This window comes from Haliotis asinina, chromosome 5, assembly GCF_037392515.1.
Source record: "Haliotis asinina isolate JCU_RB_2024 chromosome 5, JCU_Hal_asi_v2, whole genome shotgun sequence".
Classification (NCBI taxonomy): Eukaryota; Metazoa; Mollusca; class Gastropoda; order Lepetellida; family Haliotidae; genus Haliotis; species Haliotis asinina.
The window spans coordinates 49,258,586-49,276,386 of record NC_090284.1 but is presented as its reverse complement, the minus strand read 5'-3'; the positions used below and the strand labels follow the sequence as shown (position 1 = coordinate 49,276,386).

Genomic DNA, 17,801 nt, shown 5'->3' with positions numbered 1-17,801 from the left:
TTCACAACGATTTTAAATTTCATTTTCTGGTTTGTCTGGCAATTCATGATCTGTGCGTGGCAATTATGAAAGACGAATCAGGTCGAATACTGGAGCTCCTGTGATCAGATGAACTGATAGGTTGAACAATTGGCTGTGATAAATCTGTCAAACATACACACATGCAGTCCTGAACCGTGAAGCTGTGTTTTGATTGATAACCCAGTGAAGTGGTAGCCAGACAGAAAAGAATATAAATCTGGAATCTGCTAGTTCACACGGACCGCTCACTGCCGGAACACGTGACAGAGTGTATGTATTTATTAATGGTACAGCGCCAGAACTGAGGCATCAGCACAGAAGCATCGACCATGGATGGGGAATACAGCATCAACACCGGTGTCAAGAAAACCTTTGGAAACATCGACTATGTCTTTTTTGGTTCGTTGTTAGCTGTTTCCACAGGTATTGGTGTATTTTACGCTTTCAAAGACAAACATAATGTAAACAGCAAGGACTATCTATTGGGTGGGCGCAAAATGAATGTCGTCCCCGTGTCGTTGTCAATTCTTGTTACATCTTTCTCTGCAACAACGTTGCTGGGAATGCCTGCCGAAGTTTATACTTATAACACTATGATTTGGTGGTTGTGTATCTCCGCCATGATCGGCCTCGTCATTTCATCTGTAGTCTTTGTTCCCTTCTTTTACAACCTGAACGTCACAAGCATCTATGAGGTAAGACCATTGTAACTGTGTTGTTACATTTGTTATGCATAGCGATGATATTATTACATATTACAACTTTATTATATCATATTTACGAAGTTTAACCCACTTTTACCAATTTTGTATGATATGTAGTGTTTATCGCCTTGCACCAAGCCATTCACAGGTATAATATGTAGGGGAGATGGGGTAGTCAAGTGGTTAAAGCCTTCTCTCGTCATGCCGAGGTCATGAGTTCAATTCCCTACACTGTGAAGACCATTTCTGGTGTCCCCCGCCCTGATATTGCTGAATATTGATGACAGCGGTGTAAAACCATACTCAGTCACTCAAACAGTTTACAATCATCTACTCTGAAATGCTAATGAGGATGTTTCTGTTGTTCTTCTTACGTAATACAAATGTTTTTCAAGCGATGAAGTTTAAAGAACTTCAGTCACAGTTGTGGAGGTGAAACTTCGTGTAGATGGCACTGATTTTAAGTATTTGGAATCATTGTCTGCCTTTTCATGCAGCCAGTTAACGTCAATTATTTGGTCTGAATGTATCACTTCCGGATGAGCCATATTGACGTGACGCCATTTTGTTTACAGAATTACGGTATTTTTTGCAGTATCTGGAGATGAGGTTTGGAACGGAAGTGCGGGTACTAGGTTCGACTCTCTTCGTCATCAAAGTGGTAGGTTGTTCTTGGTTTAGCTGACGCCTGGAGAGCTGTGACAAGCAGAAGACTACCGGAATCTGAGACAGTATAGAATTGGAGTCGGATGTAACATATAACACATATAATATGAACATATCTTGTCACGGTAAACGTGTGAAGATTTTTTTCCAAATATTGATTTAAACAAATGTGTCACATGCAATGCCCTCTTTTGTCCTGTCCATATCTTACCGGTATTTTAAAATGAAAAACTTCCTGCCCCTTGCATGTGTTCCTGACATGCAACAATGGAGGCTCACGTTTTTATCTCTGTCTGACAGCGACTCAAGAGACTATGCTTGGATATCGTTCGAAATATTCAACGAAATGTGCTTTCAGTAAATGTTTCTCAGATAATGCTGTGTCTTTTAACGCTTCTCGCTGATATTAATGCAAAATCAATTTAGAGTTATTCTTCATATAACAACGATCAATACAACTTTGAGATTCAACGCTTCACCCTCGTTGGCGCATATTCATTATAGTTCGGAGAACACAGACTATGACTTAATGTTCACGAAATGCATGAAAAATCCACTTTTATCCGTCTATGTGTTTTCTTTTCAGTTGCTGTACATCTCATTTGTCCTGTACGTCCCATCTCTTGCACTCAGCGCAGGTAATTACACTAGATATATATGCCACGACACGGAATTTACAGTTCAACTTTACTACATTTGTGTATACCAACAATAAAGCTTTCAGTCAGAATGAAATAGTACGTATGCAGTATTTGATGACAGTTTCATGCCAATCGACGTCAACTTCTCGGGCTTCCTCATTTCAAATGATGAATTTCGTGTAGAAAAATGTAACTGTTTTCTGTGCAAGGCGATAGCGTTATTGTCCTGTCGCGGTTACTGGGTAATAATTTAGTCAGGCGTTGGTAGACATGCAGACATGACAGAGAAATGCAGAAGGTTTTCCTAGACATTAACTATTCGAGAAACATTGGAAAGTACAGTCCAAAGGTATTTGTCGTCCTTTGAAACAGGGAGGGTCGAAATAAATATCCTTTAGAAATTATTTGTTAAAAAAAACATATTCATACATGGCGTTGTGTATTAGAATAACTACACAGAATATACCTTGACTGTTAATCTAATATTATGATGACAAAGTATGTTAAAAGGGTCAGGATAGTGTCAAATTTTATTAACACAATTAAAGACTAAATGTTCAATATATACAAGAAAACGTTCAATAAAGGAAAGAATGAAAGAAAGTATTTGTACTAGGTTTAACCCTAAAAGTGTGAACCTGAGGAACATGAAAAGAGTCGACGAAAATATGCAAGTGAAGGTCGAGACCACGACCGTCGAAGGATGAGTGTTGCGATTTTTAAATGCTTTAGTATTGAATTGGGCTGATGGAAGAGAATTGCTAAAAGAATTAATGATATTTCTCGTGTAGTCCATTGACGTGTTGATCTTTCTGTAAGAGAATAAGAGAATGATTTTTTTCTTTTCTTTGTTCCTAACAGCAACTGAATTCAGCTTGTGGGGGTCTGTAGCGGCCGTAGGGACGGTCGTAACTGTCTACACAACAATAGTAAGTGATGGCCAAGTATACTGAACAGCAGAAGAAACGCAGCTCAGGCTTTTTGTCAAGGTTTTAGTTAGAAGACATAAATATGAACGCTAACTTTTATGAGATTTCATATTTTCGATACGTTGGAGACAGATACATTTGGAGACAGTCCGAAATACCATGTTACGGCAATGAAATAACACGGAGAGTGTGGTTTAACGATGCATTGAACAGCATTTCAGTTATGAGTCTTTCAAGTGGGAGGAAAAAACGATGTAATACACTATCATTTTGTATTCATATATTTTACCGATTACCAGTCGTCATATAGTTGAAATATATGAAAACGTCATATATGAAACGTTAAACATGATGTTTAACGTCGCACTAAAACAACAATCCAGCTATATGGCGACGGTCTGTAAATACTCGACTTTGGACCAAACAATCAAGTGATCGACATCATGGACATCGATCTAAGCAATAGGGATATGCTGACCAAGCATCATCAGGTCAGGTCACTATTTCAAAATGATTAAAAATTTTCTGCTATTACAGGTACTTAATTGTGAGCGGTAGTGTAGTGGACAAGTGTACAGATATAAATATAAACCTCATGAGATTGGTATTTACAAAGCTGTATATGGCACGCGTGTTTTGCCCTCCCATCACGGTACTGAAGTGTGATGATGGGAGACGAATTTGGGGGCCTTTTCAAACGAGGCAGCAACCCTGGAGGGTTTTTTTCTCTTTCTTTTGGTTGTTGTTGTTGGGGGTGTGTGTGTGTGTGTTTTTTGCGGGGGGGTTGTTTGTTCGTTTGTTATTTTTTCTTGTTTTTTTTTCCTTTTCCATGGTGGGGGTGTATTTTAGGGGGGGGGGGGGGGTGTGAGGGAATGGGAGGTTGTTTTGGATGGGTAGAAGGTAGCGGTTAATGGTAATCACGTGACAGGCTTCGGTTGCTAACCAGAAACGTTTTTGTAAGCGTTGTTGTTTGACCCTGTTGGATATATAGGTCGATATGGACAGTTAGTCTAGCAGTAACTGTCCTCATTCACTTGTTTTTGTTCTAGGGAGGGATGAAGGCAGTTTTATGGACAGACACGTTCCAGTCTGTGATTATCGTGGGAGGTCTGACAGCCGCATTGGTCCAAGGATCAAACGCCGTGGGGGGCATTTTCCAGGCATGGAGGGTAGCTGATGAGCGCTCTAGGATTTATCTAACAGAGTATATGATTATCATTATGTTGCATAATATACGTTTACATACGTTTACTGTGTATCTTTACTTCACTGTTGCATTGCTCTTATTCCTTGTATATTACATATATAGGTTAACTGTTGAATCTGGTCCGGACAAACTATTTATCGGTGTTAAGAACTTAACCACCTTAACCACATGTATTTATAGGCTTGGGTTATCATCCAAAACGTTTTAATTGATAGTTGTGTTTTGTGTATAACCAGTATTAATTCGGGCAACACTTGAACCGTACATGAGAATAATAGATATAATAGGTGTGAAAACATGAACAAGTTCTATTTACATACTCTTTAAAAAGTAGGGGATATTGAACTTTCAGTTTGGAAGTGTAAACGTTAACGAACGTTTTAAGGACGGACATCTTATGAACGCACCACCATTTCCCTCTATTACCATCCCTAAACACAACGCATGATATGCACGTGCACAACGCAGTTGCCCCATACACGCGCACGAGGTTCCATTCTTGATTTTGACGTTTTTTTTCAAGACGGTCGAAAAATCACTAAGAACATTAATTTTGACACTCACTAGCATTTGTTTGTGTTTGTTTCCAGTCGTTTGTTTTAAAATGAAAATCGGGACTACATTCCAAATAACAATGGTTATGCAAATGGTAATGCACTCTCAAAACATTCAATAATATCATACAACATTGATTGACTACGATCAAACTCCTAAATATTTTGAATCGCAAATTTAATAAAATGAAGATTCCCTACTTTTTGGAAGAGTATATAATGACCCAAACTGAAAATGCCGACTTAGTAAAATTTCGTTATCTCAAAATGTAAGACATGTACACAATTTTAAGCATGTGCTCTGGAAAGCATGGATGAGTGCCACCCTTTCTGATGTTTTGCTATCATCTTCTACAGTTTCAACCTCGACCCTTCCACTCGCCATTCCTTCTGGTCTCTTGTGCTGGGCGGAGGTTTCATCTGGATTAGTCTGTTCGCTGACCAAGTTCAAATTCAACGTACCATGTCTTGCCCCTCTGTAAAAACAGCAAAACTGTAAGTGTACTTGTTTAGAGAGAAAACAAACAGTAAGTGTTCTTGTATAGAGATACAAACATAAGTTTATTTGTTTACAGCAAAGCTGTACCTTTACTTGTTTACAGCAATACAGTGAAAAACAAACTTTACGTGTTTACAGCTTAACTGTAAGTTTACTTGTTTGCAGCAATGCTATAAGTGTACTTGTTTAGAGAAACAGCTGTTTATGAAAGATTGTTTATTTAAAATGATAACGGTACATAATGATCTCATTTCAGGTCCATGTTGATTTGTGCACCATTCCTGTTTATGATCATGTCTATATGTTGTTTGATGGGTGTGATCATGTTTGCCTTCTACAAAGACTGCCATCCCGTTGGTTTCAATGACCTTATATCCAGGACTGATCAGGCAAGTATATAGATCTATTTCTTATAGGAACTGTTCAAAGCGTTGTGGTAAAGACCGTTTGGAATGATGTGGAAGGTCCGTTTCAAAAACCTTGACGTCACCGGCCGAGACATGACTGGAGAAATGTAGAGTTAACGAAGTCCCAACAACTATTTTAAGAGTGTGAGTGAGGTTAGTTTTACTCAGCAATACTCCAGTCATATGGCTGCAGTCTGTAAATAATCTTGTCTGGGCCAGACAATCCAGTGACCAACAACATGAGCATCGATCTGCGCAATTAGGAACCGATGAAATGTGTCAACCAAGTCAGCGAGTCTGACCACTCATTCCCGTTAGTCATCTCGTACGGACAGGCATGGGTGATCAATTCTAACAATTATTTTCACGGGTACATAACGATGTATAGTATAAAGGACATATCTAAGTTCTGAGTGTTAACTTGCAGGACATTAAGTCAACATCTTGTAGGGCGATGGAGTAGCCTAGTGGTTAATGCATTCGCTCTTCACGCCGAAGACCCGGGTTCGATTCACCTCATAGGATAATTGTGTGAAGCCCACCGCCCGATCCCGTTAGTCGCCTCTTACGACAAGCATAGTCGCCTTTTATGCCAAGCATGGGTTGCTGAAGGCCTATTCTACCCCTGGACCTTCACGCGTCCTCTTATAAGAATAAATAATGTCCTTTTGAAGAAAAATTAACGCAACTGATTTTTCTTTATAGTTCATTATGTATACGTTTGTTTATGTGTCATTGATTTAAGTGTGCCAGCCAAATGTCAAGGGCTTTGCCCTTTTGTTTTTGTGAAACTCATTTATGTCTAAACCTGAAGCATTTTAATACTATACAAGCTTTAGCAAAACCATGGAAGCACTTTCTTGTCATATGTGTATGCCTTTAGTGAGCTTCTGGTCCAACTTCAGATCCTACCTCTGTATATAATGGATATCTTGGGTCACCTCCCTGGCGTCCCTGGTATATTTATTTCCTGCATCTTCAGCGGTAGTTTGAGGTACGTGTTTGTCAACACCAAGGCTACCCGCCAGACTTGAAAATCAACTAAAAACAAAATCTAGACTGAGTGTCTCATGCGGATCTGAACATAAAAGATGAAGAGGAAGGTAGCCATTGTAATAAACTTCACGGGTATTCTTTAGACTTTCCATCTCTGGATCTACCTTCCAAGTCGTGCAATATACCCCAAACTCCTGTTCATTCTATCTCCACTTCAGACATATTTGGGCTGTCATGAAGAGAAATATCTTCCCGTGTTCCATCTCAAGTTATATCCCGTTTAATAATCTTTATATGATATTTTCACACCTCTAGTATGACAGTTACTTTTACACATAAAAATTTTATTTGTGCCGCGTTGCTGACATATTGTTTAATGTTGAATAATGTTTCATAATCTTCTCCACTTCAACAGCTCGCTTTCCTCTGCCTTGAACGCCCTAGGAGCTGTCATACCACGTGACCTAATTCAACCATGTTGTTGCGGCCGAATCAGTGACAGATACCTTACAATTATGTCCAAACTTGTGGGTAGGTCGCGCCATTGGGATAATCGTTCATCCACACACATTACATATCGATTTGAACGCGTAATGAAAAAACGTCCAAAAGTACCATACAACCCTCTAATTATCTGAGTACAACTTAATGACTGTTATGTTAGTGTGCTAGTTAAAGAAACTGATATTGTGGCTGTTTAGTGTGCTATTTTTTTATCTGCATTTTGGGAGGTCAGCGTTAACAGAGTAAATTTTTATAGGCGTTTGAACGCTCTGAAACAGGCAAGTAGAAATATTTCAGCCCGTTAATACACCTGTAAAACCGCTACAATTTCTTATGAATTCGCATTTTGAAGTTTAAGGGTGCCAGTTTCTCTGTGACACACATTTTAGTCGATGTCGTTATTGGTTACATTTGACACTTTGGCCACTCAAGCCGAGAACCTTGGTTTGATTCCCCACATGAGTACAACGTGTGAAACCCATTTCTGGTGTCCTCCGCCGTGATATTGCTGGAATATTGCTGAAACTAAATGCAGTGACCCAATATAACGGGTATAGTCTTCAAACTTACGCACAACAAAGTAGTTTCACTTCCATTAGCAAACATACACCTGACTATTTTACATGTGTATATGACATGAGAAATTACTCTAAGTTCATAACTTGGTAGATCATTGTTGGATGCATTAGCATGTATATAGTGTGAAAAACGTTTAAATCATCGAAATCCACTACACCTATTTCCAGGTTAAATGGATCTTGGATTTTACATATTGAATGTTTCATACAGCATGACACCTCGATGAAACTAGGGCTGGGCGTACATTTCTTAGCTGCGACTATATAAATAAACGTTTTAATAAGTAGTCATACGAAAAAGGAACTTGGTGAGTGTGGAAGACAACAGAGAATTGTTGTACTTAGGAACTCACCATGAAAAATAGTTCCGTCAAAAGTCGTGCAAACAAAACATGTGCATACATTTGTAAACGTCACTTTTTGAAGTTTCTTGACAAATGAACTGGTCACTTACGTGCACCAAGTGAGCCAGCCAACCCGATGAAATTCCTTAAACTTCAAACTAAGGATTTATTTGTTGTTTTACTCCACAATCAGCCCCCAGACGCTGAAAATTCATAATTCCGCACATATTTGCGTAATTTTTTTCTTGCCTCCGTTTCAGTGCTTGGGTGTGGATTTGGATCAATTGGTTTGACGTTCGTCGTATCCCGCCTCGGTTCGGTCTTACAGGTTTGTGCCGAATCATAAGTTTGCTTGTTTGTTTAACGGAACACTCGGCCTTGTCACTGCTATATGGAGGCGGTCAATAGTTAATCGAGTCTGTATAAGACAACCCACCAACCCAAGTCATCAATCTATGCAAATGAGATACGATGCAATATCAACCACATCAGCGAGCCTGACCACCCGATCCCGTTAGTCGCCTCTTATGACAAGCATGGCTGCTAAAGAAAAATTAGCACGTATATGATAAATTCTAAATGCTTTTAAGTTTTTATTTAAAATGTACCTAACCCCATTTCAGGCCACCTACACCATAGGAAGCATCACTAATGGCCCGCTGTTTGGCCTGTTCATTCTTGGAATGTTTTTTCCGTCCGCCAATAAAATGGTGAGCAGTCGATTCAGACAGTTCTTGAAGTTCGAGTTAAAGAGTACGTCTTACCGTCTTCTTGATTTATGTATATTGCAAGTTTATTTTTATTTTCTTTCTCCTTTCCTTTCATAATGACAGTTCTATCACGGATTAATTAAATTGAAATTCCGTTTATAAAGATATGCGTTGAGGTGAAAACGAAAACTGAGCTTCCTTAATACAAACAGAAATATACAACACAGCAAAAGAAACCCAAGTTTCGAAAAAAATGAAATCACATAAAAGCAAGTGTTCATGTTTGTGTCTTCTATTTAAGAACTTGACAAACACAGAGCTGCGTTTCCTTTCCTGTTCAGTTTATATGGTTTTCATAAATTTTCAACCATTTCGTTTTCTTTGGGACACTGTAGGGGGCATTTATAGGGTCTGTGACGTCACTGATTATAATGACGTGGATAGGCATGGGGGCGTTCATCACGCGGGCGGCGTACACCCCTATCTCTAGTGTGTACACTGACGGCTGCAACTGGAACATCACAACCCCGGCTGAAGCGGATATAATCAGCACAACTCTAACGTCTACCACAATGAATGCTTCAAGCATCACAGAACTCGATACTGTAGATAATAGGTATGTATACATGAGTACTTAACCTTGTCATTTGAGAGTGACATGTGTAAAACGAGTTAGTTTTAATACACGACTGCAATGAGTGTGTTTAGTTTTACAGCAGTATTTGAGCAATGTCACGACTGGGAAAACCAGAAATGGGCTTCACGCGATTACCCGATGAGGTGAATCGAACCCGGATCTTCGGCGTGAACAGCGAATGCTTTAAACACTAGGCTAATCCATTGCCCTACACGATGCTGACTTAATGTCCTGCAAGTTAGCACCCAGAACTTAAATATGTCCTTTATACTATACATCGTTATGTACCCGTGAAAGTAATTGATCATCCATGCTTGTCCGTACGAGACGAATGGGTGATTAGGGCCGCTGACTTGTTTGACATTTGTCATCGGTTTCCAGTTGCGCAGATCGATGCTCATGCTGTTGATTACTGGATTGTCTGGTGTAGACTTGGTTAATTACAGACCGCCGCCGTACAGCTGAAATATTTCTGAGTGCGGCGTAAAACTAAACTCACTCACACATCGGAATGCTTGTACAGAGTGTAATTCAAAATTAAAGTCAACTGACATCATCAAAATGTCATCATTAGTTTTAAGTTTTTTATTAAGACGCTCTCTTCTTCAGCAATGGCTTGCTTCGGTTATACTCCATGTCGTATATGTGGTACATGCCTGTTGCTGTGATTGCTGAAGTAATCGTTGGTTTAATCGTCAGCTACCTCACAAGTAAGTTCTTTCAGCAACTTGGGAACAACGTGGAAAGATGTATTCATCAATATGTATACATGAATAGTGCTAAAAATATATCCAATAATCAGTTTGAAGTTCTCATTATTTTCGAGAATGCATTTGATTACAGACTCATATTTAATGTTGCAATATGTAAAAAAAAAGATACATAAAATGCATTTTTTTTAATTTCCAGAGCCACTCTTTAAGCAGCAGTTAAATCCAATGTTGATTTGCCCGCTGCTTGACTATCTTTGCCCGTGCCTTCCAGAAAAGATCAGAGCATGTTTCCAAAGTAGACAAGTATGTGTTTAACATCTCGGATAACATGAAATTATCCTTATATTAAGATTATCTGTCTGCAACGTCAGTCTAGCGGGTGGTTTTTAGCAATAACAGCAATTCTACGGCTGGGGACACCGAAAATGGGCTTCAAACCCATATGTGGAATCGAACCTGGATCTTCAGTGGGACGAGCGAACCCTTTAACCATAAGGCTAAAAGCCCCAACGTCAGTCCAAAGGGGGTGAAGTGGGTATTTTATGTTTTAATATACTGGACAAAATAAGTTAGGGATATTGCTATTTTTATGATTGGTATATTATCATTGTGCCAATGAGTAGATAGACAATTATTCATAATTTCAAAATTTACATATATCCCAAACTATTTGTGTCCAGTATACATGACAAATAACAGGTCAAAACTCAGGACCCCGTTTTACAAGTACTATTTTCAGTGTAAAAAACTGGAGAGTTTCAATCCCAAGTTGTGTACATTATAATGTTAAAGTCATTATTTTAAGGGTCCGGTGGGGTAGCCTAGTAAGGCTTGCAAGGCGTCACACCGTAGGCCCAGACTGGATTCCAGACGTGGGTACAATGCGTGTCTCCTCCGTGATATTACTTGAAAATTACTGAAAGCGACGTCAGACTAAACTCACTCCCTCACTATATTAGTCAAATTATAGTCACGCTTCTTTGTTTTCCATTTTCTTAAAGGTTCCCGTACGTTATAAATTTATATTTATACCCAGAATCTTCCACGTTTCAGCCACATGACACTTCCCAGACGTGTTCAGATCACAACTGCTGCAGAGGCTGGGATGAGCATCGCAGGTGTGACTGCAACTGTGTCGTTGATCATGGGGTGTTAGATACCTTCTTAGAAATGAATGAACTGACACCTAGACCATTCCATGTTGTATAGTACTTAGGTTGTTGACCGCTGTAATTTATGTGTTAGATATATATATATATATAAAATAATAAAAAAATCTTTCACAATTAAATATGTCATTCCATTGTAACATGATTGTTCAACACCTAAAAATCACAATGCTTATACGTGGAATTCAATTTGCATAAACGTCTATTTGTATAAATATGCTTACATGAACAAATAAATCATAATAAAAGCGTTTCTTTGATCTAAGTGATACCGAATTTGTGTCAAAAGGAATTCTTAACTGACTTTCATATGTCATATACAGAGGGCAACCCTCGTTAAAATTTCATACGAGAAGACAATGGATTAATGGCGAATGTTTAATGCGATTAATTGTCATTTTTAATCCTGGTTGTTTATGTCATGGTGTTTAGTTTGGTTTGATTCATTTAGAATCGTATTAGTGTCATTAATGACATCGTCACTATGACAGGAGCAAATCTCAATGTCAAAATAATATTATTTCATATCATTTCATTTCATATCAGAAAGAAAATGATCTAAAGGCGAATGCTGAATACGGTTCTTTAATATTCACCCCTAATCTTATTTGTTTGTGCCATGGTCTTTAGTTTGGTTTGGTTCCTTTTGAAGAGTGTTTGTGAAATTAATGTTTTAGGAATACTGACACCTTACCTCTGACAGTCGACAAATCTCAATGTTAGAATTTCATATCAGAGAGATGATGGTCTAATGGCGAATGCTGAATACGGTTCTTTAATATTCATCCTTAATTTATTTGTTTGTGTCATGGTCTTTACTTTGGTTTGATTCCTTTTGAAGAGTATTTGTGACACAAATGTTTTAGGAATACTGACATCTTACCGATGACAGAGGAGCAACTCTCAGTGTTAGAATGTCATGTCAGAAAGATAAAGGTCTAATGGCGAATGTTGAATACGGTTCTTTAATATTCACCCCTAATCTTATTTGTTTGTGTCATGGTCTTTAGTTTGGTTTGGTTCCTTTTGAAGAGTGTTTGTGAAATTAATGTTTTAGGAATACTGACACCTTACCTCTGACAGTCGACAAATCTCAATGTTAGGATTTCATATCAGAGAGATGATGGTCTAATGGCGAATGCTGAATACGGTTTCTTTAATATTCACCCCTAATCTTATTTGTTTGTGTCATGGTCTTTAGTTTGGTTTGGTTCCTTTTGAAGAGTATTTGTGACACAAATGTTTTAGGAATACTGACATCTTACCGATGACAGAGGAGCAACTCTCAGTGTTAGAATGTCATGTCAGAAAGATAAAGGTCTAATGGCGAATGTTGAATGCTGTTCTTTAATATTCACCCCTAATCTTATTTGTTTGTGTCATGGTCTTTAGTTTGGTTTGGTTCCTTTTGAAGAGTGTTTGTGAAATTAATGTTTTAGGAATACTGACACCTTACCTCTGACAGTCGACAAATCTCAATGTTAGGATTTCATATCAGAGAGATGATGGTCTAATGTCGAATGCTGAATACGGTTCTTTAATATTCATCCTTAATTTAGTTGTTTGTGTCATTGTATTTAGTTCGGTTTGATTCCTTTTGAAGAGTATTTGTGACACAAATGTTTCAGGAATACTGACATCTACGTAGAAAACACTTCTATCCACACGCCATATTGCAGTCTTGCGTATTGACACTGTGCCACTGGTAAACAAATTGAAATAATTTCAAATATTAGACAAAACATTACCGACATCAACTTCTTATTTGATTCACCCGACACAGAGGCAATAAAAATCCTTGAAACATTGTGCATACAATAAAGAAGAAGCTGACATCAATACTTATACTTGAATACCATCTTTTATATGCCTCTCAAAAACCTAAAATACCTTCATTTAACAAACATCAACATATCTAAATGAAAGGTATATTTATCTTTTTAATTATCACATATTTGTATCTTTGTATGTTTGAAGTCATCAAATCGTTATCATCAGCTCTGTCAAATGATTGCATAAAACAGGAACTTAACTGTTGTTCTCTACTCACGAAAGTTGGTTAAAAGTCGCTTATACCTTCTCTTATAAATCAATATACTTGAATGCAACTATCTTCTACGTAGATAAAAGTCATTTCTACACAGATAAAAGCATCATCTAGGTAGAAGATACATTTATGTGGTATATTTATGTGTGGGGCGTATGGATTCCCATATTCTTCTGCACTAATATCTAACTTACTCTTTGGGTGAACTGTTGAACTTTCAAACTGTTTTTAAAGAGTTTTAATTAAATTTTACTGCATATGTATTGAGGTGCTGCATTCGTGTGTGGGTGTTACTGTAGATATTTGATGTGTCCAGTTGTATATATTCTACGCCCGTGTGTGTTTCGGTTTACCATTGCAAAATACTATTTCACTACACATATGCATCTTTTCATGAATAAAATATTTAGAGAGTGGCAACTATATTGTTTGAGTTATACTGTTGATATTCCTGTGCTAACGTGTCTCACGGTGATGCATCTTGGATAAGCGTATCCTATTCAGGGATGACAATCTAATGTCTTTAGTTTAAGCACCATCAAGCAACATAAGCCAATCATTAAAAAAAACATCCAACCTGATGTTCAAAGGAATATGGAGAACATATTTTGAGTGCAAGTAATTTTCAAAATCTACAGACAAAGTTCAAAATCTGGAAGTCAAAGTCACGACCCTGGCATGTTGGCGTTATGTTTGGTCACTTTAGTTAATACAAGCAGATTAATACGCCAACAGAATTCACAATCATTATCTCCCATTTGTCCCCTTGTCCCGTTCTGAAACCTAGTCAGCGAGTTAATCACAACAATATACACAAGCCTTCTCTAAAGACAAGCTTAAATTGATTACGATTGATTAAGATTCTAAACTGGACGCCCGCTGAATATATATATACCGGAATTACGCGTGCATGATGAAACTGTAACGGTTCTTGCAAAGTGAGTTCCTGTTACACTTGAAAGGCAACCCTGAATTTATGGTTGTGGTGCTTAGGGCACAAAGCAGATATTCGGTCTTTCATCCAACAAGACATTTGTTTCCGTAGTCTATTAAGAGAATAGATCAAAGTACGCCTGACGGGTATACATGTTTCATGCATATAATGCACCGCATATATTCAGTTTTGAGCCTTAGGGTTTTTCAAAAATAGACAGGAAGACTTACCTTTGACATCTTCATTTTTTCCAAAGCGTACATTGCAGACATTGTTCTTGAGGATTAATTCGTTCCTTTTTGGCCATTGTAGTTTCAACCCTCACAATTCCCCATCTTGTTCTGATATAGAGCACGCGCTACATACAATATTCTGAATGCTCGTCAAAGCATGTTTCACTGGAGTAACTAAATTTAGCATTCACGCCATTTATTTTTCACAAATGTACAGCATTATGTGAGCTGGAATATTTCCATGGTTTGTTATACGAATAGATGAAAGTACGCCTTACGTGCATAATTCTTTCGAACATAAATATGTCTTTTATTTAACGCAGCGTTTTGGTCCTTTTCCGGAAATGGGTGGAGATGGCACCATCCTTTTTTCAAAGTCCCCATTACAAACATATTTCTTAAAGATTATTTTAATTCTCACTTATTCCCTTGTGCTGGTTTCAAAAGTCTCCATTTGCATTTGTGTTTGAATTAGAGCGCACGAAAAAGACATTGTAACAAATGCTTATTCAACTTGATCAAAGTAGGTTTGTCGTACATAATTCTTTCATATACTCTTCAAAAAAGAAATGTATGATTAAAATGTTTAGGAGATTTATCAGAGTCAATCAATGATGATATGATATTATTGAATGTTTTGTGAGTGCATCACCATTTGCACTTCCTTACAATCAGCTATTCGGAAAGTAGTCTCTTTTGAAAGGTGATTGGTGCATGGCATGTAATTTGCATGTGTACGATTTTCATTTTGAAACAAACGACTAGAAACAAACACTAACAAGTGTGTTATGCAAGATGAGTGTCAAAAATTAATGTTCTAAGTAATGTCTGGACCTTCTTGAAAATCGTCAAAATAAAGAATGGGACCCCATGCACGTGTATGGGGCTACTGTGTTGTGCATGTGCATATCATGAGTTGTGTTTAGGGATGGAAATAGAGGGAATTGGTGGTGCGTTCATAAGATACCCGTTCTTGGAACGTTTGTCAACTTTTACACAATTGAAAGTTCAGGTTCCCCTACTTTTTGTAAAGAGTACATCTAAAATATAATTACTTCTCATGTTCAATGTAACTGTCAAATAGACAGAAAAACATTAACTTTGCCATTTCGTGTATTTTTTTTCAAAATGCACATGGCATATATTGTTCTTAAATCTTATTTTAATTCTAATATATTCCTTTCAGTCCTTTGTGGGTTTTCAAACGTCTCCACTCCCTTATTTGATTTAGAGCACACGCCGCTGATACTGTTCTTAATGCTATTTAAGTCTTATTTCACTTTTTTACTTACTCTTTTTCTAATTACAATTCAAATTTATTTCTTTGTAGACTTTCAAACGTATGCATTCCAATCTGTGTTTGATTTACAGCAGACACCATGTACATTGTTCTTATGTCTTTTAATGAAATTTCACTTCTTTCTGTTTTTGCTTCATTTTTCTCATAAGAAATACATGCGTTCTTCACGCATTGTCGTGGGAATATCTTAAACCTATTTATTTAAGTACATTGAAATAAATATATTATGCATCAATGCTAATTTGTTTTTCACACGTGTAAACTATGAGGTTGTATGATTCTGTAGTTGTTTACATGAACAGATCAGACTAACCATGACATACACAATGTCTCCACGCATAAAAAAACTCATCAATGTAGCGCTCTAGTGGTTTTCAGCAATACGTAGAAAGACTTAGCTTGGCATCTTCATTTTTTTTCCAAACTCCCTTGAAGACATTTTTCTTGAAGCATATTTTAATTCGTATTTTATTTCTTTGTTGGGTTGAAATGTCTACTTTCCCTTGTTTTGTTTGACATGGGGCGCATACAGAAGATACTGTCCTCAGTGCTCTTTAATGCTAATCTAACCTGTCAGATATTTTCTTCTTTGTCTTACAAACTGGGGACGGTAGGGTAGCCTAGTGCGTAAAGCGTTCGTTCGTCACGCCGAAGGTCTGGACTCGATTACCCACATGGGTACAATGGGTGAACCCTTGACATTGCTGGAATATTGCTAAAAGTGGTGTAGAGAATAAGACATACGTCGTCCTTCACATCTTATCACAAGAACACGTAATAGCTGTTAATGAAACTGCATGAATATGCATTATATTTTTCATACATGTGAGTGGGTGAGTTGAGTTATACGCTGCACTCAGCAATATTCCAGCTATATGGCGGCGGTCTGTAAATAATCGAGTCTGGACCAGACAATCCAGTGATCAAAAACATGAGCATCGATCTGCGCATTTGGGAACCGATGACGTGTGTCAAACAAGTCAGCGAGCCTGACCACCCGATCCCGTTAGTCGCCTCTTACGACAAGTATAGTCGCCTTTTATAGCAAGCATGGGTTGCTGAAGGTCAATTCTACCCCGGGACCTTCACGAGTCTTCATACACGTAGAGTAAGAATGTGAGCTAGGTGGTACTGTAATTGTCTCCCGTGAAGATCCGGGTTCGAATTCATTTTCAGTAACCTACGTATGTCGTAAGAGGCGACGCGTCATCGTATCCCAACTGCCAATGATGTTTATGCTGTTGATCACTGGGTTGTCTGGTTAAGACTCGATTATTTACAGACCGCCGCCACATAGCTCGATTATGAATATAACAACAAACACAGCGGTTGACGTGTAACCGTACGATGTAGCCGAAATTGTATTCTACATGTAAGTATATTTCCGAAAATGAGACAATAGAGACGATAAAAAGTGAACCGTTTGAAATGACAATCCAAAAGAAACGCGGAAACAACATGCATTTTTCAGTACTGTAAAGCTGACGAGTGCAACGTTGAACTACAGAGCAACCGACAACTAATTATGTGTCATGTAAAAAGAAGATCTCGGCATGTCTGTAAACTGTAACACAACAGACACAAAAAAACCGTTGCAGCCGTATGGGTTTTGCTTGTAGCCCAACTGTATGACCTCCTCCAGGTGAATAGCGAGAACGCAGAACGACTCTGTCCCTGGGCGTCGACGAGGCAGGTTCACATAACGACTGTTGACATTTGAGTAACATAAAAACGAACGTGACACAGATTGGAGACGTACGCATTCTGAGAGCAGACTGCTAAAGTCCATAAAAAAGCTAGACTGGCTCTTGATTCCCAGCATAACTATACTGAACAGCATAAAGAAATAAAACTGGTTGTTTGTCAAGTGTTCAAATAGAAGATATGAACCATTCTTTTCCCACAGAGTCTACTTGTCATATCTTCCTACGAGCCTCTGTTCTAATACGGCCATATTTCGCGGTTCTCATAAAATCCCCAAGTGGCAAAAGATGGCAGCAGATTTATC

The 17,801-nt window shown here is 38.0% G+C and overlaps 1 protein-coding gene across 1 annotated transcript; it reads left to right on the top strand.

Annotated features, from left to right (window-relative positions):
- On the top strand, positions 1-13,746 carry LOC137284690 (sodium-dependent multivitamin transporter-like). Its single transcript, XM_067816603.1, has 15 exons — positions 1-716; positions 1,321-1,386; positions 1,978-2,029; positions 2,894-2,961; positions 4,011-4,165; positions 5,080-5,217; positions 5,478-5,610; positions 6,534-6,622; positions 7,040-7,155; positions 8,311-8,378; positions 8,674-8,760; positions 9,156-9,376; positions 10,007-10,107; positions 10,307-10,413; positions 11,164-13,746. The coding sequence occupies exons 1-15, from the start codon at positions 351-353 to the stop codon at positions 11,317-11,319; spliced, it is 1,923 nt and encodes a 640-aa protein (XP_067672704.1). The 5' UTR covers positions 1-350; the 3' UTR covers positions 11,320-13,746.
- Positions 13,747-17,801: the final 4,055 nt, after the last annotated feature.